At 38.9% G+C, this 23,765-nt stretch overlaps 2 protein-coding genes across 6 annotated transcripts in view; one reads left to right on the top strand and one right to left on the bottom strand.

Moving 5' to 3' along the window:
• The window catches only part of PRPF40A (pre-mRNA processing factor 40 homolog A), a 35,565-nt gene extending 22,363 nt beyond the window's left edge, over positions 1-13,202 (top strand). For all 3 annotated transcript variants that reach the window (XM_054970241.1, XM_054970242.1, XM_054970243.1), the window contains exons 11-26: positions 799-907; positions 1,693-1,757; positions 2,097-2,261; positions 3,014-3,122; positions 3,725-3,875; positions 5,537-5,670; positions 6,329-6,443; positions 6,580-6,671; positions 6,840-6,956; positions 7,683-7,820; positions 9,412-9,507; positions 10,259-10,345; positions 10,438-10,534; positions 10,810-10,871; positions 11,076-11,204; positions 11,904-13,202. In XM_054970241.1, coding sequence (XP_054826216.1) covers positions 799-907; positions 1,693-1,757; positions 2,097-2,261; positions 3,014-3,122; positions 3,725-3,875; positions 5,537-5,670; positions 6,329-6,443; positions 6,580-6,671; positions 6,840-6,956; positions 7,683-7,820; positions 9,412-9,507; positions 10,259-10,345; positions 10,438-10,534; positions 10,810-10,871; positions 11,076-11,204; positions 11,904-11,996 — 1,759 coding nt within the window. In that variant the 3' untranslated portion in view covers positions 11,997-13,202. The remainder of the gene's footprint in view (positions 1-798; positions 908-1,692; positions 1,758-2,096; positions 2,262-3,013; positions 3,123-3,724; positions 3,876-5,536; positions 5,671-6,328; positions 6,444-6,579; positions 6,672-6,839; positions 6,957-7,682; positions 7,821-9,411; positions 9,508-10,258; positions 10,346-10,437; positions 10,535-10,809; positions 10,872-11,075; positions 11,205-11,903) is intronic.
• Positions 13,203-15,037: 1,835 nt separating this feature from the next.
• FMNL2 (formin like 2) overlaps positions 15,038-23,765 on the bottom strand; it is a 271,583-nt gene continuing 262,855 nt past the window's right edge. For 2 of the 3 annotated variants that reach the window (XM_054971943.1, XM_054971941.1), the window contains one exon: positions 15,038-17,338. In XM_054971943.1, coding sequence (XP_054827918.1) covers positions 17,300-17,338 — 39 coding nt within the window. In that variant the 3' untranslated portion in view covers positions 15,038-17,299. The remainder of the gene's footprint in view (positions 17,339-23,765) is intronic. The other variant, XM_054971942.1, reaches the window with a different exon arrangement.

Below are 23,765 nucleotides of genomic sequence, written 5' to 3'. Positions count from 1 at the left end.
TGTAAAATAGTTTGGGGTATTTTGTCTGTTCTGCGAGTCTTCCAGGCATATTGTTCAGGAGAATAAACAACCCCTGTAGCATTAACCAGTAGCAGTATTGCAGGTGTATTTCCAAAGGAAGAGATCACAAAAGAAGTTTCCTCTGATTCTATATGCTTGTCAGGTACCAAAGAGCTACTTTTAAGTGAATTCGAGGAGTTGGGGGCAAGCCTAGTGTTAAACATGGATGCCCCCCCCCAAATAGAAATACAAGTCCAAAGCAAATTTAAAACGAATTGAGCATTTCTCAAGTTGCGTAAAAATGTATGTTCACAATACCAGGTTGATATGTATCCCAAATGTACAGCAAAGTCAGTTGCTTCACCCAGCAGGTTTCACCTTCATTGTTTCCATGCCACCTTTGTGGAAGAGCTGGCATGATTTGGAGTATAGTATGTTTATAGAACGTGACTTCAGAAGACTGAATTGCAAGTCATGGGTATTTCATGGACAACTTAGTCATATTAATATAAAATGGTTCATCAAAATAAATTGCCTAGAAAACTAAGATGCTAAAGAACCAGCTTTTTAATATTACTAAATTGGATATATTTTAGCTGTATAATCTTGGTTTAAGGGATGAATCTGTTATTTCTGAGTGTAAATGTAGCTCAGTGTTTTCTGCTTGTGCTGCTGTTTGAAGGAGGGTTGGGGAGGCAGACTTTCAGTATCATTATTTATGGCTCTCCAGAGTATCTTCATTTAAAAAAGCACATTTTGCTTAAGTAATTAACAAACATTTTCTTTTTAAATCTATAGTGTTGTTCCCAAAAAAGATGAGGAGGATGCCCAACCAGTAAAGAAAACCTATACATGGAATACAAAAGAAGAAGCTAAGCAAGCATTTAAAGAGCTATTGAAAGAAAAGGTTTTTAAATTGAATCAACTACTCTTTAAAATGTCAAGAGTTATGCATTTAATACTTGCTTTGGGACAAATGGCTGATCTTTGTAAGAAACTTTAAAGAATGACATTCACGCTGAAGTATACATGGAAAAATATGCTTGTCAAAATGTATTTGGTATAAGTTGTCATGCCTTAGTTAAATTGTTTCTAAAAATGCTAACTTTCAGGGTGGTGGTGGTTGTGTTTTTTTTTTAAAATCATGGGCAGAATCTAGGAGGGAAGACAGACTAATATTATGAGAAAAGATCATCTTGATTACAAGACAGTTGCAAGAGAATTTGGGGGAAGGCAAGGATGAGAGATTCTTACGTCTTGACAGTCTGTGTGTCATGAATTCTTGTTCTTTGTCAAAAAAAATGTCTTTGTGACATTGCTTTACTAAGTGGCCTTGTGTTGTTACAGAAACACTGTAGGACTGTTATTGTTTCCTGATCTGGCCACCCTTTTATTTAAAAAGTGGGGTGGAACACTGAACAGAAGCGATATGGCATTACTTTGTTAGAAATGGTATGAAAAGCACAGTTGTAGAAATTGTCTTGCATACCATGTTTGCTAGTTTGGTTTTTATAGTGAGAAATAGGAAATGACTGTGACAGTTCTTTAGTCAGATATTCTTTAGATACCAATAAAACTGACTGTGGTGTCACACATACAACATGCATGTTCAATATGTTTCCTAAAGATACTATCACAGATACAAAAAGTAACAATTCCAGAAATTACATTATTCAATTAATATCTTCACAGCGTGTACCATCCAATGCCTCTTGGGAGCAAGCTATGAAAATGATCATAAATGATCCAAGATACAGGTACAGTCTATTTTAAATTCTTTTTAACCAAAGCAGCAGTTTACATAAATTAATGCTCTGCTCTTTATATCAGTGGTAAAGTTGGCTCATCAGCTTTAATAGTGAATTTCATCTTGTAGAAAAGCAGTCACTCTAAATGCTTTTTAAAAATCTTGTCCTCTGTTTAGGATTAAAATGATTCTTTGAAAACTAATGGCTGTTGTATATACAATTTATATATAACACTCTCTCTCTCTCTCTCTCTCTCTCTCTCTCTCTCTCTCTCTCTCTCTCTCTCTCTCTCTCTCTCTCTCTCTTTCTCTCTCTGAGAATTACATTCGTTTTTTTCTTCATGTGTAGCGCTTTGGCAAAGCTAAGTGAGAAAAAACAAGCATTTAATGCCTACAAAGTCCAGACAGAGAAAGAAGAAAAAGAAGAAGCAAGATTAAAATACAAAGAAGCCAAAGAATCTTTCCAGCGTTTTCTTGAAAACCATGAAAAGATGACTTCCACAACCAGATACAAGTAAGATGGATCTGATATGCAGTGTTTGTTGGGTGGATTTAAATCACAGATTTAAAATTCTTAGGTTGGAAAAGGTTAGTGGGGAAGTGAATTATGAACTTTCTTACATTTAGAGTGGATTTGTACACTCTTGTTTTTAGCATGTTTCCATGCCTTCCCTTTGCCTTTGGTTAGATATGCTAGGTTGTCCCTGCTGACACAACACATATAAGGCAATAGCCGTGTCTTTTTCTGTTTCCTCATATGAACCTTACTTGACTACTTCGGTCAACTTCGGGGCCCTGCTTCAGGTGCCCCATCATCTGAAGCAAGACAGGTGACAACCCAAAATTGTCATTGTAATCATTATACTTAAGAGTTTTAAAGCTGATTTTAAAATGTTTCTGCCTTGGGGGCCCTATGTTGGATGTAAAGGCAGCATAAAAATATGCTTTCAAAGTAGTCTGAAATGAATGTCAGTGGAACTGCTGTTAAATGATAGGACCTAGGATTCTGCAGATAGAGTTCTGTTTCTAAAAAATTGTCATGACAGCATATGCATTCTGTTTGATTTTTCCAAAAGAGAATAATTTTGCAGTATTGAAACACAATTTATGTAGCATTGCATGATCCAAATAAATTATAAATATTTGATCAGCTTGTCTCAGTTTTTTTTTTCAAGGAATGGGGTTACTAATGGGGAAGAGCAGGAACAATCAAAGTGAATATATTGACACAGGAGGCCACAATTTTTTCTTTGTTTCTCTATACAGAAAAGCTGAACAAATGTTTGGAGAAATGGAGGTCTGGAATGCAATATCCGAACGTGATCGTCTTGAAATCTATGAAGATGTCCTGTTCTTTCTGTCAAAAAAAGAAAAAGTAATTATTTTTCCTTCCAGTGTCGAATTCCTTCTAGCTGCTTTTATTCTGTCTTGTTTAATCTGTATTCTTTAAGTCTGTAGACTTTTCTTCATTGTAACTTTATAAATCTACCTAGCTTTTTAAAAAATTTTGACTACAGCTATCACTCCCTTTGTTTTGACTGAGAGTCTCGTGGCTAGTGTTTTATAACTAGCCTTAAATTAACTAGCTAAATTTAGCATGAATTTTATGGAATCCTTATGTATTTTCTGAAACTACTGGATAGGAAAATTTGGCCCGTTACATCTTGTTAATAGCATACAGTATTGTGGAACAGTTTAAGATAGATGTAGAATAAAAAAAAGTCAGGGTGATATAAATAAAGGTTAGACCTTTTTGGGAAAAAGGCTTTTGAGTCTAGACTGAATTCTGCCAGCAGTCTGTCCATGCAGCATTTTCATTGTGTCACCTTTCCTCATAAGAGGTGGTGAACTTCACTTAGTCCAAAAACATGTGGATTGTTGGACTTGTAGCAATTTCTTAATAATAAGATAAGATTTGATACCAGGTGTTTCAGTTAAATGAATGCTATTTAAAATTGGTCTGGCTTACTTTTTCAGGAGCAAGCCAAGCAGTTAAGGAAGCGGAACTGGGAAGCATTAAAAAACATCCTGGACAACATGGCTAACGTTACTTACTGTACTACGTGGTCAGAAGCTCAGCAGTATCTGATGGACAATCCTACATTTGCAGAGGACGAGGAACTTCAGAGTAAGGATAATATCCGAGATACATTCTTGTAAAAATTTGGAAATTGAGACTTGGTGCTGACTAAGGTGCAACAGCAATTAGTAGTGCAATCATAAACAGGCTTTCCTGAGAGTAAGCTCCACTGAAGAGACCCAAGTAGAATCCTGAGTAGGCCTGCTTAGGCTTGCTGTCTTAAATCACTGAGGCTATTTGTAATCTGTTGATTTTGGAAATATTACACTGCTATTTCAGCTGTCATAACCACAAGCATATAACATTGAATATGAAACTACTGTCTCCTTAAACTGTGCTGTGACCTAGCACAGCCCAGACCATTCAGACTGAAAAATGCCTCTGTTCTGTCTTTGCAATGTCAAAGAGTATCCTAGAGCACCTTCTTAACTAAGCCATCAGTGAACCAATCTATGTCGCGAGAACAGCCGGGAAGATGTTTTCATCCCCTCCCACAATTTTAGAGCATTCTTACTTCAGAGATTTGTGAAGAGATTTGCAGGATAATTGCTCAAAATCAAAAGATCATTTAATGTATTCTCATGCTTGCTGCTTAGGATAAATTTGATATTGGACTCTTCGGCTCTAATATATGTCCAACAAAGTACTTGGAAATGTATCCAGAAAAGAAGGGGGGAAATTGAGCAAGAATTGAAAAATATGAAATACTTTCCCAATAAAACCTAAACTTCTTTAACAGTTTTAACAACATAAAATGCATATAAAAATGTGCTATTTGGTATAAAGGAATATGAAAGTATAGATGGATAAGAAAAAATTGTAAGGAAAATTGCAAGTATGTCCAGTACTGCAGAGACAGTTGCAGACTGCTTCACCCTGTGCTGCCTTAGCATACTTGGTATGTATATCTTAGTTTTTTCCAATCTGAGGCAGGAAAAAGTAGAAACCACATTATATCATAAACAAATACAGTCACAATATTCATGGACCCATTTTGAAAAAAATACTGCCTTACACTTAACTAATTCTAAAAGGGGGGGGGACACATAATTTTTTTTCAGTGCTCCCCAAAATGTCCCTATTGTGCCCCCCTAGCCTTTCACATCTCTATTATATTTTCTGTTCCCCTCAGTAAAACATGTTTACCAGGACTTGCAGACTCTAGTTTGTGTGTTCCTCATTTTGAATTGTCAGAGCCATTACCAGCATGTATAATACTATGCTAGGTTTTTCAGCCTTTGGAGCAGGAACAAAAGAACTACGTAACTAGCTTTACAAACCAAAGAAACTTGAGGAGGGGTGTACATGCAGCTCATAGTATTCTGATATGGGCATCAGCTATTCAAGAAATAAAAATCAGAAATCCCCCTGATCTAACCTCTTCTTGAACTTCAGACCCTTCAGAACTCAGGCCTGAATTGTTTTTTGCGTTTATGTATTTTTTTCAAAAAGGGTGCTTGCTATAGTACCCCATTAACAAGGCAGCAGTCTTAAAACTTACCAAGATTTTCCAGTAAATATTGGTGTGCATTATTTTAGTTCTTTGCTTTTGAAGCAGTAGTTTGCTTTAAGCAGGTCTGGAGGCAGACTTTTTCTGTAAACCTTCATTGAGTTATGAAACAAGTTTTTCTTTTTAAAATCTTGATAAAACAGTGTATTAAGTTTTCTATTAGAATTTTCTAAAACAATGTGTTTGCTTTTTTTTCTAGATATGGATAAAGAGGATGCATTGATTTGCTTTGAAGAGCACATAAGGGCTTTAGAAAAGGAAGAGGAGGAAGAAAAACAGAAGAGCTTACTCAGGGAAAGGCGACGGCAACGTAAAAATAGAGAATCTTTCCAGGTTGGGGACAAATTGTTATCTTCAGAAACAATTGTTATAAAAAACCTTGCAGTTTGCAAATAATGAGTGTAAACAGTAATTTAAACCCTTAAGGTTCCATAAAACCACATTTCCTAGTACTATATGTTTGTGCAAAGCATGACTTTATTCACTTGAACATGGTTTCTTTTCTACTGTTCCTCTTCTGGGACATATTCACTGGGTAAAGAATGAAGAAGCAGGGTTTTTTTTTCAGATTCTGCTCCATTTTTTTGTACATATAAACCATGCATTTAAGCAATCTTAAGGGTTTCAAAATGTCCCAAGTCTTTTTATCCACAAAACTTGTTACCTCTCTATCAATTGTTTCCCTAAAATAATCACAGCTAAAAGCTGAACCTTACCATTCTAGATCCAAGGCTCTTGGTATACCAAGTGATGTGTACAGAACATCAGGGGTTTTCCCACCCACTGGTGCTTTATTTTGTCTTGTGGAAGTAGAAGCTATAGCAAATGCACTATCAGAGTAGCAGCTGCTTCTCCATTGAAATTGGGGCATTACCTCCTGCTGTTGTGAGACTGTAGAAAGGATAGCTCTGATACACTTCATTTTAAATGATAGTTTATTGAATACATGATTATTAAACTTCCCATTTTCAACTGTGCCCCTCCTCCCCAGATATTTCTGGATGAGCTACATGAACACGGCCAGTTGCATTCAATGTCGTCTTGGATGGAGTTGTATCCTACAATAAGTTCTGATATCAGATTTACGAACATGCTTGGTCAGCCTGGTAAATGCATTTTCTTTTTTTAATCTGTTGAAAATAACATGCAGTGTGTGTACATGTCCGGTAAATTGTGGTTGGGGGCAGTTAGCGTACTATTAAGTGTCATTTTTGATTAAACTAATACAGTTGCTTTTGTTAGGCTCAACAGCACTTGATCTTTTCAAGTTTTATGTCGAAGATTTGAAAGCACGCTACCATGATGAGAAGAAGATAATAAAAGACATCTTAAAGGTGAGAAAAAATGTGGTAATTTAATTGGAGGGGAAGTATTTCTAATTTGGAACAACTAAATATATTGTGGGTCAGCAACTGGGATTTCATGTGTAGTGCTGAAACCTGAATTAATGCTACCAAGACAATTGTATGTCTCTTAGTTTCATGACAATTGGTGTTTTGCAGGATAAAGGATTTGTAGTTGAAGTGAATACCACTTTTGAAGACTTTGTCACAGTCATCAGTTCAACTAAAAGAGCTACCACATTAGATGCTGGAAATATTAAACTGGCTTTCAATAGTGTAAGGTTTACATTTTCTTCAATATATACTAAGAATGCTGGGGTGCAGCCCAAAAAATTTGTTCAGATGCCAAATGAATGCTAGTATTATTTCTGCAAACACTTCCGCAAGAGGTCATGCAGTGCTATAGCAGCTCTCATGCAACAGTGTAGCTTTAAAACATTTAATGAGTGAAAGATCCCACAGGAAGGTCACTTAAAAGTTGACCCATTGATAGCAAGTGCATTAAAAAAATCTGCATTGTGTTTGTTCTAATTTAGAGTGGAACATTTACAAGTCTTCATCATGCTATTGATACTATTACTGATGTCAGATTCAAGAGTAGAAATTGATAATGGGAAAATGCTTTGAATCAGTTAAAAAATTTTAAAAAATCCCATAGTGTAACTTTGAGGTGTTAGGATGACCTTAATGGTAGTGAGCAAGTGAGCAACTTTTCAAACTCCTCAGAACTCTTCTGATTACATTCTAAATTTTTAAAAATACTGAACATTTTGCCTGATCTTGGGAACTTGAAATCTTGATTTATTACATTGTGTGACCTTTAGGTTTGACTTAGCATTAGATTAATGGGGAAAGCGTATGCGCAGTATGTGAAATACAAAGGATGTAGTGATCTGAACAGTTTCATTTGCACAATGAAACTGTGGGGTGTTTTGGTTTTGTTTGCTTGCTTTGTGCATTATGTATTTCATTAAATGGTCATTTGGATTTCTGTTCATGTAGCTGTTGGAAAAGGCAGAAGCCCGTGAGCGTGAGAGAGAGAAAGAAGAAGCTCGCAAAATGAAACGGAAAGAGTCTGCTTTTAAGAGCATGCTAAAACAAGCCACTCCCCCCATTGAAATGGATGCGGTGTGGGAAGATGTAAGTCTTAAGCAGGAGTTTCTAGGACACTCGTTTGCGTTTCAAAAACTGTTCATCCCTTCTTCCATAAAGTGCCTATGTTTTATTACTAATATACCTGATTTGAAAGTTGTGGGGGAAAGTGGCTTTCCTAAATACACATGCAGTGCCTTAATTTATAGGAAAATACTGGCATAAATGTACCTCACTTCCAAACAGAATATCGCCTTCTTTATTTAGGATATTTTTATGCCTCCTCTTCAAAGTCCTGCTTGAGGCAGTTTATAATTAAACTGTGTCACAATATTAAAAGCAAGCCAGTAGACATGAAGAGCATAAAAACTATCCATAAAACAGAAGCAGACCATTAAAAAGCTGGTTAGATAAAGCATCTAATTAAAAGCCTGGGTTTTGGCCTGGCACTTTAAAATAGGTGCCAGTTGAGCCTCAAGGGGGAAGGTGTTCCAGAGGCAAGGTTCCACAGAAAATGCCCTGTTGGTAGTCTCCACTCGTCTCACCTCTGAAGGCAGAGACACAGAGGGCAGGCCATATAATATGGGAGGAGATAGTCTTTCTGATACCCTAGTCCCAAGCTGTTTAGGTAAGAACCAGCACTTTGAATTATGCCTGAAAACAGATGAGTACCAGTGCAGATCTTTCAGCACAGGAGTGATATGTAAATCAACCCCTGCCAATAGCGTTGCTGCTGTATTTTGGACCAGTCGAAGTTTCTGGACTGTTTTCAAAGGCACCACTACATAGAGCACATGACAGTAATCTAACAAGGAAGCATGGATCACTGTGGCCAGCTTATGCTTTTCAAGGAATCATTGTAGTTGATGAACCAGGTGGATTTGATTAAAAACAGCTATGTGCTGTGGAGGAATCTTGAGCTTCTAACTGTAGGACGGGATTCAGTAATACTCCAAGCTCCGGACCTGCTCCTTCAGATGGAGTGCAAACTCCTCATGTACAAGCTGACTTGGCAGTCCCCGAGTAGCTTCTCAATTGACCAACAGCACTTCAGTCTTGTCTGGGTTGAGCTTCAGTTTATTAGCCCTCATCCGTCCCCATTACCTTTTCCAGGCATTATTCACCACTTGGCTTAGCTGTTAAGGAAAAATGCATATTGATCACACAGCAGATCCCCGGACAATTAATGGGATCAAACAGATCCTTTGTAAATGGAATGAAAAAATAACTCAAGGCCCAACAAAAAAGTTGAATTGATTAATTCAGGGAAACAGTCATGGGCTGATGGTCTTCCCAGCAGAATTCTAGAAGACTATTTCAGGAATCTTCTAGCACTTAGCGTATACAAGGAAACATGTATATGAAAAGGCAAGTGTAAACTATTAGAACCACAATATTAAAAGTAAGGATGTGAACCATCTCTTTATGAAATGCTGATTATGTATGTTTAATGTGCAGCATCAGATACTGTGTACATAGATCAGATTTTCTGGTAGTTTTACCATGCATTAAATCTGATTTGCTGGGTGCAATGTATTGCTTAATGCTGTAAAAATCTTCATACTTAAAATGAAATACATTTTAATGGGAAATGTTTTGTATCTTAGTAACCTATATGCAGAGTTCTTCTTATATGTAGATTCGAGAACGATTTGTGAAAGAACCAGCATTTGAAGACATCACTCTAGAATCAGAAAGAAAAAGAATATTTAAAGATTTCATTTATTTACTAGAGGTAACTTTGTTTCTTCTCATTAGTCATACTGTAACGTGGCATCTTTTATTCTTTTTCTAAAAGGCAACTACTGATCTGCTCGATAAAGTCTATGAAGGAATTTATATGTTTATGTTCTTACATTGTCCAGAATTTCTCCCCTTATTAATAGCATGGGAATTGAGCAAGCTGAAAGTTATCCAGCATTGGAAAATTAGGCTGAAAGACAGCCAAGTTATTTTCTTAATAAAATATTGTATAAAAACTTCCACTGTGCCCCATTTAACTAGGATGAATGTCAGTGTTACCGAGTGCTGAAGAATATCTTTATTAGGATATTAGTGTCTTATCTCAGAGTGTGGACTGTAATTAATTTTAATGGACTATTTCACATCTTTCATTAGATTACGTTTTTATTAAACTCCCTAACCGCTGATAGAATATTAACTCCCGTCAGGAATGATTACTGTGAAGATTTCAGCTAACACATCACTGAAGCGGTTGTAATTTATACTTCTCAAATGTCTTTTCTCATGAGGGGTATTCAGCATTTACAAAGTCTCATTTGCTATCGAAGCATCAAGCGGTTGAGAAATACTCGCAAATGGGACTTTGTGAAGACAAAGGCATGAAACGGAATTTTAAAATACAAAACTGTGTTACAGGATGCCTTCAGAATGATAGGATTTAGAAACGTTACAAATGTGTTTAACAAAGATTTCGGGTTCTGATACAATAAAGGAATAAAAAATTTATCTTTCTATTGCTACAGCATGAATGCCAGCATCACCATTCAAAGAACAAGAAGCATTCTAAAAAATCTAAGAAGCATCACAGAAAGAGGTCTCGCTCTCGTTCGGTAAGGTCCTTAATAAAGTGTCATATTAAATCAATTTGTTATCCCAAGTGGATTTTAATAGTGATGCTAAACATTAAATATTCTGATTAAAGGGTTCAGAATCAGAGGATGATGATAGCCATTCAAAGAAAAAGAGGCAGCGCTCAGAGTCACGGTCAGTTTCTGAACGGTCTTCCAGTGCAGAATCTGGTAAGTTTTTTAATCTAACTAAAATTAGATTAACATAGTGGTTAAGTGGTTGGGTTGGAATCAGCACCCTGCTGGTTCAAATCCCACTACTGCCACAAGTTCAGTAGATGGCTTTGGGTAAGCCACTCCTCTCAGCTCCAGCTCCTCAGCTGTATTGTGGGGATAATAATACATTGAATTGTTCACTAGTCTGAGTAGAGCACTAATCTGTCTAGAAGAGTGGTTATTATTTTATAAGTTTTAATCTGTGTTTTATTTCTGTAATGCATTAATAGAAAGAAGCTACAAGAAGTCAAAGAAACACAAAAAGAAGAGCAAAAAGAGGAGGCATAAGTCAGTAAGTATCTTTTGGTTTGGGGTTTCTGTACTAGATTGTCCATGTACTTTTTCAGTTCCTTATACTATCTCCGCTCCTTTATTCAGAATCCTGGTAACCAGCAGATGCTAGATGATCTGCTGGAAATTGGCTATTGTTTCGTCAGCATATTGCTCCCTACCATATGTCCAGCCTTGCTTTAGACTTTTGTTTTATTTTATACAGGATTCTCCAGAGTCAGATGTTGATCGAGAAAAAGATAAAAAAGAAAGAGAGAATGAAAAGGAAAGAAGTAGGCAAAGATCTGAATCTAAGCATAAATCACCTTCCAAAAAGCGTCCTGGTAAAGATTCTGTAAGTTTACTTGGTTTTATTTATTTTATGATGTGGGTGAGGGAGAGTGTTGTCTTCTTGCATTTACAGCTTTGCAAGTCTATGTGTGGCTTGTGCAGACATATGTAATACTTCTTAAAAAATACAAGATTCTGTGCAGTGAGATGTGTCTTATCTCTGACTGTCGTGACCTACTAAATAGGCATTGTTAGAGCAGAATGCTTTCAGAACTAAGTTTAGTGTTAGCAAGACAGCATTCCCCCTTTAACCATAGGCTGGACACTTCTCTTTCTCAAATGGAAAAACCATGTGCTGCACAGCAAACCCTTTTTGTAAACTAAGCAATGTTTCAGTGCAGGTTGTCATGTGGACTGGGATGGGAATGATTATTCAGGCACTAAAAATATGGTGGTGTTTCTAACATTCAAAACAAAAAAACTCCAGTGGCGCACTTAAAAGAAAGTCTTTGGAGACAGTCAGGGCCATTGGCTGCATTATAAGGTTGCCAACACTTGGATGGCAAGTTGTGTTCAATTTTGTAAAAGTTTATGTTGTGGTATAAATAGTAAAACCTGAAAATCCTGATTTTCATGCTTGAAAACTTCTATCAGTTTGAAGTATGAAATTTTCTGTAGCTCTTAATAAATACTAAACAATATCTGTTATGACCAAATATTACTATCTAAATAAGTGTGTAAATTTTTCATTATACTTTTGCAGGGTAATTGGGATACCTCTGGTAGTGAATTAAGTGAAGGTGAACTAGAAAAACAAAGGAGGACCCTCTTGGAGCAACTGGATGAAGATCAATAAGAAATATTTATACCAAATATGTTTACAATGTGATTTAATAAAAAATATAGATGACTAATTTCAGGAAATGGGTTCCAGTGTTCTGAGTTCCATTGATATAACAATGGCTTTTCAGCTCTACCGTGTAACTAAATACCTTCAAACACTGTCATCATGTGCCTGGCACAAATTGGTGAAAACAGTAAACATTCAGAATCCAAGCTGAGTTCTGTTTCTGATAAAGCTTGGCAGCCTGTATATACCCCTGCACCTTGACATTCTTCAGAGAGCACATTAAGACGTGCAGAATAGGACAAGTGGAAGATCATTTTGGTTTTGGAGCCTTTTCTTTAGTGGCTTAGACAAACGCTAAAGTATTTCAGGCCGCTCACATTCGAAATACACAGTGCTTACTGGAAAGACCCAAACATCGTCAAATAAGTCAGTGGAGGGGCAATAGGAGAGGTGCACATCATTCTTTTTGGAACAATGGTCTAATTTTCTTGCGGTTTTTTATCTAGGTTTCTTTCTGGGTTTTTTGCAAATGGAAGGAAAGACACAAGAGAGGGAAATATTTTTCTTGATTTAAAGTGATCCAAAACTCAGTGCTGAGGTTTTGATTACTACCTTGCTGGCCAAACGGATGTTTTTGGAGATTTGTATTGAATTTTTGTCTTTAGGTTGGAATATCAAATTTCATCCTGAAGCAAACTTTTAGGTGTCATGTTTTAAAACTGTGAATAGATGATCGATGGAAATCCTGATAGGCCCTTGTTTATAAAAAGCACTAAAATGTGCTGATGTAATAATATAGCAACCATTTTTATTACAAATTGGCAGAGGGCATTATTTCAGCATTCATCTAATGTTAAACAGAAAATTGCAGAATCAGACTGTAAATTTATTGCAATACGTTGCCTTAAGGACTTTCCTCAGAATGTACCACCAAATTTTGAGAAGCAGTTGCAATACTCTTGTCTAGAAAATCAATGTTGACGTAATACTTTTCTTTTGAGAGAAATGTTGACCTGATGTTAAAAACTTGGTCTCTTTCATTCTGTTCTTTTTTCTTTGTACTAAATAGCCTCTGACCAGCCTTGATTTGATAAGTTCTGTCTGCCCTATACAATGAGGAGTATTGACTACTGTGGTACAGATTCTAAAACCTTTCTGATTTGAATATTTTTGTACATTTTTATCACTTATTAAACCTTGTCTTCTAGCGTGCACTAGTATTTTTTCGTTTTTTAAAATGTTCTGTACAGCTGATAGACTCTGATCTTGCATACTTTTCATTCCTTATTTTGAAGACTGCATGTTGAAGTTTGCTTCTCTTGTGTTGAGGTTCAGTTCTCTTCTTGCTAATATATCTTTAATCATACCAATACAGGGAAAAGGGTAATGCTGAAAATCAGTAATAGCAACAGTGTTATAATGCTTTTTTCCCAAGCACAGTGTAATAAGTGATGGTATTCGCAAACTAATTTTGGATATCATGCATTTTTTAAAATTAGTGATTCACAATGCAAAAAAAGATAGGGATTGAGTCACCTGTAGTGTGCAAAAAGTGAGTCCCTCCTCTGCAAACTGATCCCTTTTTTGATGAACGGGTATCTTCTGATTTTTGTCTAGCTGTATCTTAAATGTTAAGAGTACAGAGCCAATCTTTTTATATGTAGTGAAAATGCCTTGGAAATTACAGGTGCAAAAATGAGTGCCAAGGACTTCAGTGAATTCAAAATATATTTTGTTAATCTTGCAAAAATTCACTTTGTTTGCCTTTTTGTTTGGAAAACAATATTTAAATACTATTCTCTAGTTAAATGCCATAGCAGAATCAAAACCTGAGTAACATGCTCAGATTGGTAACAGATGTAAACACGATGAGCTATCTGTTGAAATAGATGGGAAAATACCAGTGCAAAAACAGCTTGTAGTTTTGAAGCTATAGTCACCCATCTCCAGGAGTATTTATTTAAAATACCTTATTGCCTTGCATAATTTACATAAAGAAACATTTTTAGAACAATTCCTGCTTAAAGCCTTAGTCTTGTTTTTACTGGAAAAAATAATTTAGTATTTTATTTTCCTTTATATAACAGCGTATTTCTCTAACTATATGTCCTGTTAGTTACCTCCTGTAATCTGAGATACTATCTCTTACTTAAAATTCTGCTTTAAACACAGCCTTTGCCACAATCCTTAGATTATCTTCTTCAAGTTGTCCTGCTGCCCTTTCTCATATGCTCATAAAATTGCATCATTTTAAGACAATGTTAACCAGAAACAAGCTAAGTGCCGGGAATTTCTCCCTCTCGTGTCTGTTCTAAAATCTAGTCTCTGTTGTCTGGAACTACAAAAACTCTGCATTCAGATCCATTTTTAAAACCAAGGCATTAAACACTGGTTAAGAACAGCCTGTTGCAGGGGAAAGGGGGTTGTAGTTCACCCTTAGGTAATAGCAATCTGTTTGTGAAAAGCATTTTTGTGCTTTGGTTGCAGTAAGGATGTTACCACGTACCATTGGTTTACAAACATGCTTTAGAATTATTTCTAAATCTTCAGCCCTGCTTACAATTGAAATACATGGTTGATTAAGCCCTGATAATCCAGATAATTGTGATAGTGCCTATAAGTGAGCTACATCTACACTTCATTTATCATCCACCTTTGTCATTGAGTCTAAAGGCAAATTATAAAAACAATGTAATGTGAAGACCAATACGATACATATATTAAACAATGCAATGAAGTTGGATTAGCCCTTTAAGGAAGAATGAAATAAAAACAGTGTAATATATCCAGTAAACACTGCTTTGATTGTCTTAGGAGAGTACAATATAAACATGGGTTTGGGGGCAATTTTGTGGCTCAGCACTACTTAAGCAAAGAGCCCTGTGCTTTTAGGGCAGTATTTTTTCATAGTAGGAAATGGTGCTGGAAAAATGGATTCATACATGCAGCATTCATGTGTTAGCAAATGGTCTTCCTTTCATGCATATGTAGAACCCCAGTTATATTGGGTTGCCTGAACAAACAAGAGTGAGCTCTGGCTCAATATGTAGTAGTGTAAATAGTTTATTCAATCATATGCCATGAACAGATCAGAAAATTAACATGAACTGCTTTTATAAAACACCTATAATATTGCTAAGAAGCAGATCTATTACTAGATAAAATATTGAGGAGAACATGCCAACATTACAGCCCACTTGTTCATATTTTAAATCCTTTTTTATATATTTAATGTTTGTGCAGTTGTTTCTCATTAAATTATATTATCCCTATTAATTTGTATTGCAATCAATAGTCATCTTCCAGCAGAAGAAAAAGGTGCCATCTTGGCATGTTCTCTTTAGCATGTCAAGTGTACATTGCTGTAAAGCAAGAGCGCGATTGGCAGTAATAAACTTTCTGTGAATAGGTAAGCAAAGGTCAACATAGTAACTTTTCAGCCCCAAACTGTCCATTTAGTTAAATATAAAAAACAAAACTATAAGTTAAAATAACATTCAGATTGTATAGCACAGGCTGATGCATTTTTAAACAATATTTACAATATTACCCAGAGGCTACAGTGGGAATTAAAGAGAATTGTAAAAACCATAAAAAAGCACCAATTCTGTAGCAAAATATCTGTACATTTAAAAACAGATTATCATATAACTACATATTATCAAAGGAATATGGTTTACCAGTGGTTCACATAAGCACAACATAAAAGCAAAATAAGATCAGTGGTTAAATACTATACAATACTTTTTTACAATTAACATAGAGATGCAGTGCTACCAGGCAAGGTATGCTGTAAGCAAGATACCGTGAGTCCAGTTTTTGACTTCAGAATAAACCAAGTGCCCTGCCGTTGTAGCAACGTATTGATCTACAGCTGCTACCATTCATAGCTTAAACAGTTTTAAGTGTCCTAATGGTTTCAGAGGTTATGTAAGCCAAATCCAGAGGAGATCTGCGTATGCAAGCGATACACATCCAAAATTGGATGGCAATGTGCAGACTACTGAAAACAACACATTGACGCTATATGATCCCAGATTGCACTTGTCTGTGCATACAGTTTACACTCAGTTCCAGTTAGGCGCATGGAAGCCTGCTTTTTCATGTATATCTGTTTTAAGAGAATCAATGTGCTGATGAATTCACCAGTATGCCCTTTAGTTGGTAGAGCTTTTGAATCATGGTCCCATCTCGTGCAAATTACTGAACTTCCGTTTGTGCAGAATGCAGATGTAAAATTGTTCTTCATGAAGGGTATCCTAATTGGCTTAGCAGGGCACCAGCTTTCCACTGCTCCAGAAAGTGAAGTTGGACAGTTGTTCTAATACTGATTATTGAGACATTAATACCTTAGTGCTAATTAATAAATAAGTTTTCAGAAAGCTGCCTCTACTTGAAGAACGGCATATTTTTCTGTCTGCACTGTTAAAACACTGAGCTATGCCTCCTGACTTGCTTCACTTATCCTTCAGTGTATAATGGGCAGAATCTGAACACAGGCCGTTTGTATGTGATATCAACCTCGTATTACCTATTTACAGCAGAAAACAAAGACTTGGTTATCCCAATTAACCGTAACCCTTTAGAAGCTGTTGTTGCATGTGCCACTGCTTCAGTTTTATGGATACTTCCCACATCCTTAAGACAAGTGAAATGTTGAAAGAGTACAATGTATTTTATTGGGTTTCCCCTTTACATACAACAAGCCCTTATGTATGCATATACCTATGTATGCATATATAAAGCTAATGTGCAGCTAAAGTTGAAAATAACTCCTTTAGACCATTTAGGAATGTACTGAAAATCATAAAAAAGTCCACAGTAGTAGTATCTATATACAACCAATCATGAAATTAAGAAGGCCCCCTGAAGACCCTTCATTAAATTGTATGTAACAACAACAAAATACAACATGTATTTTACATTTTGGTTACGAATACTGAACACATGTATTGGTGTAAAAAGAAACCCAATCAAACAACGTCCTATTGCTTTGATTAATTTGAGTAGATAATTCAAAATTCAGGCACTTGGTAGCTACAGTTGAGTAGAGAGCCCATCTTTCTCTCTTTTTCTTCTGCATTCCTATGCATTTTCTGGCATTAGTGAGCCCTTCAGAAGTAAAGTTAATGTACTGTGATCAAGGCCGTAATTAAAATGGTAGTGCGCATAATAGGTCCCACTGCAAAGGTTTCAGTCAACCACACTGTTTACAGATGTAGGTGTCCCCAATCCAGCTCACATAGCTATTTCGGCACCATTGAGAGAGCGCAAGTTCTGATCATCGAAACGGCGCCTCACGCTTCTTCTCACCGCATCGGCTCGTCTGTAGGGCTGGTTTCTAAGATCTGTGAAATTGAAAATGAGAGACAATCAGAAGCAGATTGGTTTTCGGGTCTGGGTCTAGACAAGAAAGAGTCCTGCTGGTAGCCAATCAAAGCAGCTTGTGGCGGAAGAAGAAAAAAGGGATGTTTTAAACTCGCAGAGAGCAAAATTCATGGCATTGGTTTGACATTCACTAAATGCTAGTAAAATAGGTCCTCACTTGGGCAACTTCTGCCTACTAGCAACACAGTGCAAAGGGGCTGCCTTATCCTTCAGTGACAACCACGGGCTTGTGATTTCATGTATGAAAAGGCTTCATGGGTGACAGCTTGCTTGCAAGTTCACCATCTCAAAATTCTCCCGCACATAGTAAAACTAATTTCAGTTTATTCCTTGTGCGACAGCACTCTATGTAAAGAGAGAGAGAGAATTTTCAAATAAGGATTCCCCTACCAGAGGGCTGTACATTGTGCCACCATGAATCAGTTTCTATTCCTTCAGAGGAGTTAGCCGTGTTAGTCTGTAGTAGCAAAATCAAAAAGAGTCCAGTAGCACCTTTAAGACTAACCAATTTTATTATAGCATAAGCTTTCGAGAATCAAGTTCTCTTCGTCAGATGCCTGATCAAAACTGGGCAGATACAGAAGAGGAGGGGGAAAGAGAGAGAAAAAAGGGAGGGGGCATAAATCACAAGAAGGCAGAATGCAATTAGCATGGAGGCTATCAAAACATTCCTTTGCTTGGAAATGTAAACATTTCCTTTTGGTGTGCAGTCAGTTTGTAGCAGTGAAGGTATCCAATTCCTATGTAGTATAAGCCTTCGATGACCACAGCTCTCCCTGCCAGCTGCATCTGACAAAGAGAACTGTGGTCCCCGAAAGCCCACACCAGGCGTCACTGGGCTCCCCCAGATCACGCCTCTGTAAAGAGAATCTGTTACCTGTGGTAATGTGATAACCATTCATAGTCTCTATTCAGTCCCCGCTTGACAGAGTCAAATTTGCATATGAATTCCAATTCAGCAGCCTCCCGTTGGATTTTGTTTTTGAAAGGTTTCTGTTGAACCACAGCGACCTTTAAGTCTTTGGTGGAATGTCCTGGTAGATTGAAGTGTTCTCCCACTGGTTTCTGGACGTTTCCATTTCTAATGTCAGATTTGTGTCCATTTATTCTTTTGCGTAGAGGTTGGCTGGTTTGTCCAATGTACAGAGCAGAGGGACATTGTTGGCACATGAGGGCATATATCAGGTTGGAGGATGAGCAGCTGTAAGAGCCAGAGACAGTGTAGTTGATGCCATTGGGTCCTGTAATTGTATTCCCTGGGTAGATATAGGGGCAGAGCTGGCATCTGGGTCTGTTGCAGGGCTTGGTACCTGTGCTGGTGACTCTGCTGGCCGATTCATGATTGTAAGTGAGAAGTCGTTTAAGATTGGGGGGCTGTCTGTAGGCAAGGAAAGGTCTTCCACCCAGGGCTTCTGAGAGAGAGGTATCATTTTCCAGGATGGGTTGTAGCTCACTGATGATACGTTGGATCGGTTTGAGCTGGGAGCTATAGGTGACAACCAGTGGTGTTCTGTTGTTAGTTCCTTTAGGTTTGTCCTGGAGCAGGCTGTTTCTGGGTACTAGTCTGGCCCTGTTAATTTGTTTCTTCACTTCATTTGGTGGGTACTGTAGTCCCAAAAATGCTTGTTGTAAATCTCTTAAGTGTGAGTCTCGGTCGAGAGCATTGGAGCAGATACGGTTGTAACGTAAGGCTTGGCTGTAGACAATAGACCGAGTGGTATGTTTAGGGTGGAAGCTGGAGGCATGTAGATATGAGTATCGGTCTGTTGGTTTCCGGTATAAGGTGGTATTTATTCGTCCATTATGTAGTTGTACAGTGGTGTCCAGGAACACAACAGGTACACTTCCTGGACACCACTGTACAACTACATAATGGACGAATAAATACCACCTTATACCGGAAACCAACAGACCGATACTCATATCTACATGCCTCCAGCTTCCACCCTAAACATACCACTCGGTCTATTGTCTACAGCCAAGCCTTACGTTACAACCGTATCTGCTCCAATGCTCTCGACCGAGACTCACACTTAAGAGATTTACAACAAGCATTTTTGGGACTACAGTACCCACCAAATGAAGTGAAGAAACAAATTAACAGGGCCAGACTAGTACCCAGAAACAGCCTGCTCCAGGACAAACCTAAAGGAACTAACAACAGAACACCACTGGTTGTCACCTATAGCTCCCAGCTCAAACCGATCCAACGTATCATCAGTGAGCTACAACCCATCCTGGAAAATGATACCTCTCTCTCAGAAGCCCTGGGTGGAAGACCTTTCCTTGCCTACAGACAGCCCCCCAATCTTAAACGACTTCTCACTTACAATCATGAATCGGCCAGCAGAGTCACCAGCACAGGTACCAAGCCCTGCAACAGACCCAGATGCCAGCTCTGCCCCTATATCTACCCAGGGAATACAATTACAGGACCCAATGGCATCAACTACACTGTCTCTGGCTCTTACAGCTGCTCATCCTCCAACCTGATATATGCCCTCATGTGCCAACAATGTCCCTCTGCTCTGTACATTGGACAAACCAGCCAACCTCTACGCAAAAGAATAAATGGACACAAATCTGACATTAGAAATGGAAACGTCCAGAAACCAGTGGGAGAACACTTCAATCTACCAGGACATTCCACCAAAGACTTAAAGGTCGCTGTGGTTCAACAGAAACCTTTCAAAAACAAAATCCAACGGGAGGCTGCTGAATTGGAATTCATATGCAAATTTGACTCTGTCAAGCGGGGACTGAATAGAGACTATGAATGGTTATCACATTACCACAGGTAACAGATTCTCTTTACAGAGGCGTGATCTGGGGGAGCCCAGTGACGCCTGGTGTGGGCTTTCGGGGACCACAGTTCTCTTTGTCAGATGCAGCTGGCAGGGAGAGCTGTGGTCATCGAAGGCTTATACTACATAGGAATTGGATACCTTCACTGCTACAAACTGACTGCACACCAAAAGGAAATGTTTACATTTCCAAGCAAAGGAATGTTTTGATAGCCTCCATGCTAATTGCATTCTGCCTTCTTGTGATTTATGCCCCCTCCCTTTTTTCTCTCTCTTTCCCCCTCCTCTTCTGTATCTGCCCAGTTTTGATCAGGCATCTGACGAAGAGAACTTGATTCTCGAAAGCTTATGCTATAATAAAATTGGTTAGTCTTAAAGGTGCTACTGGACTCTTTTTGATTTTTCTATTCCTTGTTTCTCCTTCATGAGAATGAAAGGGAAAGGAGGGATGGTTTTTAATCAAGAGGGGATAGTAGCAGGATTAGACACTAATGGTGCCAGCTATGCTAAGTGATGTTCCCTGAGGGCTGGGATTCTTCAAGCTTGCTGCCCACCCTCGACTGTGAATGTAATTCCTGCAGCCAACATGTTAAATGTTTACCATTTCACAGAGGATGCAAATCAGGCCCAGGCTTTCTGGAATGCACTCCAGAAGTGGTCCGAACATTTACCGAAGTCATTAGATAAGCAGAAAGTGCTCTGTCATTTCCTAATTTCTCCCTCTAATCAAGGAGTCCTTGACCTTGTTAAGCCTGCAAGCATTTTGGTTGTTTTGAGACCACCCACTGAAATGGTGCCACCCCCAAATGGCTGCCCCAGGGAACTGTAATCGTCATAAAGTGACCATCACGGGAGCTGAAATCAGTCAAAATATCTAGAGGTTCAGATCAAAATCCTTCAATGATGGAGACAGCTGTTTCTAAAAGAGTACTACCCGCAGACACAAAGGTGAAAGCTCCTCAGCTTTTCAGAAGCACCTTCTGCTCCAATGAGGTGGATGAAATTCAGAATTGGCTCTTTGTTTCGGGGGAGATGCAAGTGGGCATCAGAAAATGCACTGACTGTGATGCTCACAGACAACACACTGGGATCACTCTAAACCCACAGACCTTTTTCAATAGTACCAGAGCACCAACCTCCCCATCCATCCAGTTCTGAACAGCTCGCCTTATCTTCTTAACCGCAGAACAGTAACCAAACTTACAAGTAAAGCACTTTGTAAATTACGCTTAACACTATGAGTTGAAGAGCCTTGATAACAGAGGTCTGATCCTGGTAATGCTTAAAGGGAATTCCTTATGAGAGTGCTGCTGACTTTGAGTGTCTTCCCCGAGTAAGATTATCCTGCCTTGGGGGCTCAACAACGCCAATGCAAAGAGGAACCACACTGCCTGCCTTGTCCACATTCGTGACTTTCCCCAAACAGAGAGCAGCCACACTGTCGTAGCTTATAACATAAGGTCTAATGGGTGTAAATATCTAAAGCCTTGAGTATTCTTGTATGTACTTATGCTTCCTTCCTTGCAAGTGTTTTGCAGTTATTAGAATAGTGGACTAGGAATGCAGAGACTTGGGTTCCAGGCCACATTCTGCCATGAAACTCACAGGGTTGCATTGGACAAGTCACTCTCTTTGAGCTTAACCTTCCTCACAGGGATTTCTGGAGATAAAATGAGGGACAGAAGAACAAAACCCAGATATCGATGTCCTCTACAATCTCTCTTCTCCCGCACACGCACAGGCAGCTTGTCATAATAGTAAAAGTTTACTATATTATTATATATATGTATAATCTCTGCTTCTTGTCACTTGGTTACACTGGGGAACTCTTGCCACTGAGATGAGGAGGAGATGAACAAAGGCTTGGCTCCTGTGATCCATTGGCACAAATATCAAGGATGGTTCTTCCCCCCCCCCCTGCCCGTTCCAGGAAGGAGAAGGAACAGAGAGCCAGTTTTGTGTAGTGGTTAAGAATGTCAGGACTCTGGAGAACTGAGTTTGATTCCCCACTCCTCCACTTCAAGCCAACTGGGTGACCAGCTCTCTCAGAGCTCTCTCAGCCCCACCCCACCCACCTCACAGGATGATTGTTGTTGTGGGGATAAGAATAACATACTTTGTAAACAGCTCTGAGCGGGCGTTAAGTTGTCCTGAAGGATGGTATATAAATCGATTGTTGTTGTTATAATAACCCAAGAAATATGATTCCCAGATGTGAGCCAAGGCCAGGATTCCTATCTATGGGGGGAATCTGTCTGCTGGCCCCCTGGAACTGCTCCCTTCCTGCCTTAGAGTAGTGTCCTGCTTGGTGCTGCCCCATTTGCTCCTGATTCCTGCTCCTGAGGCCAGGGGACAAAGTACAGTATTGGTACCCTGGGAACTGCCTCATTCGAGGACATGCCCTTTAAGAATGCTGGTATGGGCCATGAGATGGCAAACTCCTGGAGGGGATGCAGTCGGAGGGGGGGAGTAGAAAGCTCCAAGGACTATCAGCGACAGGGAGAGAGGGATGCGGACAAGGCCATGGGACAAAGCTGGCCGGGCCTAGGACAGGTCCTACCCTGCTGGGCCTTCTGGCCCCTGATCAGTATTGGCTCCTAGACTAACCTTGGACTTAGCCCCAATGGGTCTTAGTGCCCCCCCCATCCAACCCAAAGTTTCAGATGTAGCCTCTGGCATTAGTAACATAACTAAGGCCATGTGTGCAGCTATACAAGAATAAAAAAGATTTGAGGAGATCTTGCTTGGCTCTCCATGTTTTCTCTGACTGAGATACAAAGATATGATGCAGGCTTGCCTCCTGGAAATGTCATACCAGACTTGTGGGGTCCACATGGATTAATAGCCATGGAAATTAGAGGATTGTACTGAGATACAGGACAAAAATGAGAGCCTGCATGGTATAGTGGTTAGAATAGGATCTGGAAGGCCCAGGTTCGAATCCCCACTCTGGTATGGAAGCCTGCAGGGTAACCTTGAGCCACTCACACACACACACAGCCTACTTCACAGGATTGCTGTGAGGATAAAATGTGAGGAGAACAACATAAGCTGCTTTGGATCCCCACTAGGAAGAAAGAAGGGGATAAATGAATAAAGATAAACTCTTCCCCTCATGCCTCTTCTGCAAGTTCCAGTTTTTCTGACATCAGAGGGCAGGAGGGCAATTCCCCCCCTTCCCCCCTCAGTGTACACACCCCTCTCCAGACACATATCTCTAGTAGTCAGTGGTAGTCCCACAAGTGTCCCGGTTTTGAAAGGAACCGCTGGGGGGGTGAGGAATGTGAAAATGATCCAGAACGATCAGTGGCCTCCTGGCTGACAGATTGCAAGATACATCCCAAAGAGAGCAGCAGCTAAGGCAAAGAATGGGATGGCAACCCTACCTTTGAATACATTTTTCTCCTTTAGTTACAATACAGGCCCTAAAAGACTGGGGATGTCTACCATGCCTACTAGCTGAATGAGATCTGGGCTGAAGTTCTTTTTTCATTCTTGTTACATGCATTAAAACTTGGGCATGACGAGAGGCTTTTTAACAGGGGAGGGGAAACTTAGGAACGTCCAAGTCGGGTGCATAAGA

This window comes from Eublepharis macularius, chromosome 2 (genome assembly GCF_028583425.1).
Source record: "Eublepharis macularius isolate TG4126 chromosome 2, MPM_Emac_v1.0, whole genome shotgun sequence".
Classification (NCBI taxonomy): domain Eukaryota; kingdom Metazoa; phylum Chordata; class Lepidosauria; order Squamata; family Eublepharidae; genus Eublepharis; species Eublepharis macularius.
The sequence above is the reverse complement of the archived record's forward strand: the minus strand, read 5'-3'. Positions and strand labels throughout refer to the sequence as shown.